General features: G+C 48.0%; 1 protein-coding gene across 1 annotated transcript in view; it reads right to left on the minus strand.

Annotated features, from left to right (window-relative positions):
• LOC148582419 (uncharacterized) overlaps nt 1-1,340 on the minus strand; it is a 1,733-nt gene extending 393 nt beyond the window's left edge. Inside the window, exons 1-4 of the mRNA XM_088512083.1 lie at nt 941-1,340; nt 700-801; nt 588-644; nt 1-467 (exon numbers count right to left, since the gene is read on the minus strand). The exon at nt 1-467 is cut by the window's left edge and continues 393 nt beyond it. Coding sequence (XP_088368209.1) covers nt 1-467; nt 588-644; nt 700-801; nt 941-1,340 — 1,026 coding nt within the window. The remainder of the gene's footprint in view (nt 468-587; nt 645-699; nt 802-940) is intronic.
• Between the last annotated feature and the right edge of the window lie 839 nt (nt 1,341-2,179).

Here is a 2,179-nt window from a genome sequence, read left to right on the forward strand (position 1 = left end):
ACCCCCCACTCTTTCATTGATCCTTCGCACCGCATTAAAATCACCCGCAACCAGCCATGGTCTACCCCGGATGCTATCTGCAAAGGAAAGAAGATCATCCCAGAGAAACTCCCTGTTGCGATAACAATTTTCACCATAAGCAATAGAAATAATGCAACTCCAAGAATTAGCAATTTCCCGCACTACGCAGTGAATAACCTGCTCATTTTGACTGATCACGGACAAATCAAGTTTAGCTGGATTCCAACATACCCAAATTCTTCCTCTAAGGGAGTGGTTATAGTTGCATACTACATTCCAATCCGTAGCAAGAGCCCTCAGGACCCTCTCCTTATTTACCTCTTTGACTTTCGTCTCAACTAGCCCCACAAGGGACAACTTGTGCTCTTGGATTAATTTCCTCACTTCATTCTGCTGAAGACGGTCTACCGCCCCCCTCACATTCCAAACTCCAAATAACATGGAAACTAAAAAGGAGGACAAACAAGAGCACTAACCTCTAGGGAGGCAACTATCTTTTCTTTTCCTCCCCCTATAGGGGGAAGAGTTTTGTTTACTGGGCCCCTTATGCACTTTTTGCGGATTACCCTTCTTATCCAATGAGTCCTTGACCTTGCCAGCTAAAGGATTTAACTCAGGAGAAGCTGTACAAGGGTCCACACAACTAGGGATAACATTATTCGGTAGGGGTGGACGCACCCTCATCCCACTGTTCAGAAGCCTCCCCATCTAATCCCGTCGAGGCTAACTCCTTTGCTTGAGGTCTACTCTCAACCAATACCACATCCGGCAGCTGTTCACCTGAAGTAGAAGGGGCCACCACCCCATCCAATACATACTTGGCCCTCCAAAGAAGAAGATACTACCCTATCTTTCCCTTCTGGAGGCTTATTTACTGTTTTTTCCTTGATAAGCCCACGACCCTCCTCAACCACCTTACCCTTGCCCTTCCTTCGCACCATAATCCAATCCCCCTCCTGAACCGCCTCACTACTCCCCTCATGCTGAGTCGAAAGAGAAGGCTTACTCATCTTAGGGCAAGCAGAAGAAGAATGCCCAAAGACCTTACAAGAATTGCACACGGAAGGAATCCAATCATACTCTGCATACACCCTTAGCCACTGGCCATTATCACCTAGTAGATCAAACTCCTTGACCAGATTCTTTGCGGCATCCACCTCAACACACACTCTGGCATAGCTAATTCTGCGCCTCGAAGCAGTCATCTTATCAGTATACAAAGGCCTACCAACCGCACTGGCTAGGTGGCTGAGGCCTTGTGCAGTCCAATATTCTAATGGAACCCCGTACAATCTCACCCATAGAGGAATTTTACGCATCTCCTCCTTGAGTAAGGATAGGGGACGGAGTAGAGCTCGACTGAAAGGAGAGGGTAGGATGCCGCCTCTTTAGAACTAAAGGTCGGTTAGCCATATGCCATGGGGCTCGGTCAAGCACAGAACCCAAATTCTCCTCATTTTAAAATTTAAAGAAGTAGAAACCGCTATCAGAAGACAATACTTCTTCTAATCCCAAACTATCCCATAGCCTGTGAGCAATAGAATTTACCACCGGATAAGCCAATCTCTGACCAATGAAATACCCCACCAAGGTATTCTCCCAAACAGAACAGCCCTCATCAATAATACCACGCGGAGGTCTCACTCTCACTCGCCCATCCTCAACAACCGGCTGATAGAATTCCAAACACATAGAAGAGTTCAAATTGTTACCTGCCTTGAATTCCGAAGCAGATCGAAGGCGCCCCTTAACAGCTCCTGCATAACTGGGCTTGGAACTAACATGGGCAGCAGCACTGATAGCAGGTAAATCAGTTGGCTTCGCACTTTGCTTGTCTCCACCAGCAACTCCAAGGTGAAAGGAATGCATTCCCGGGTCTGCCCCTTCGCAAGGCAATTGGCCAGAAAGCCCAGAGGGTTGCCCTGCCTCAACGGAGAAGCTTGAAGAACTAGGCAGCCCTTGATTGTCCAGCTTACAAACCCCAGCCAGAGAACCATCATTACATGGGTTGTCCCTAGCGACACAGTCCTGTTCCAACCCCCACGACTATTAATAAAGCATTACTCTTTCCACCATTTTCTTCAACCGACAACTCCCCTTTGTCCCCCATGTCCCCTGCTCGCAAACGGCCACCAAACACCGGCATAGAGGCTCACCC

The sequence above is a fragment of the Corylus avellana genome, unplaced genomic scaffold (assembly GCF_965113065.1).
Source record: "Corylus avellana unplaced genomic scaffold, dhCorAvel1.hap1.2 HAP1_SCAFFOLD_151, whole genome shotgun sequence".
Lineage (NCBI taxonomy): Eukaryota > Viridiplantae > Streptophyta > Magnoliopsida > Fagales > Betulaceae > Corylus > Corylus avellana.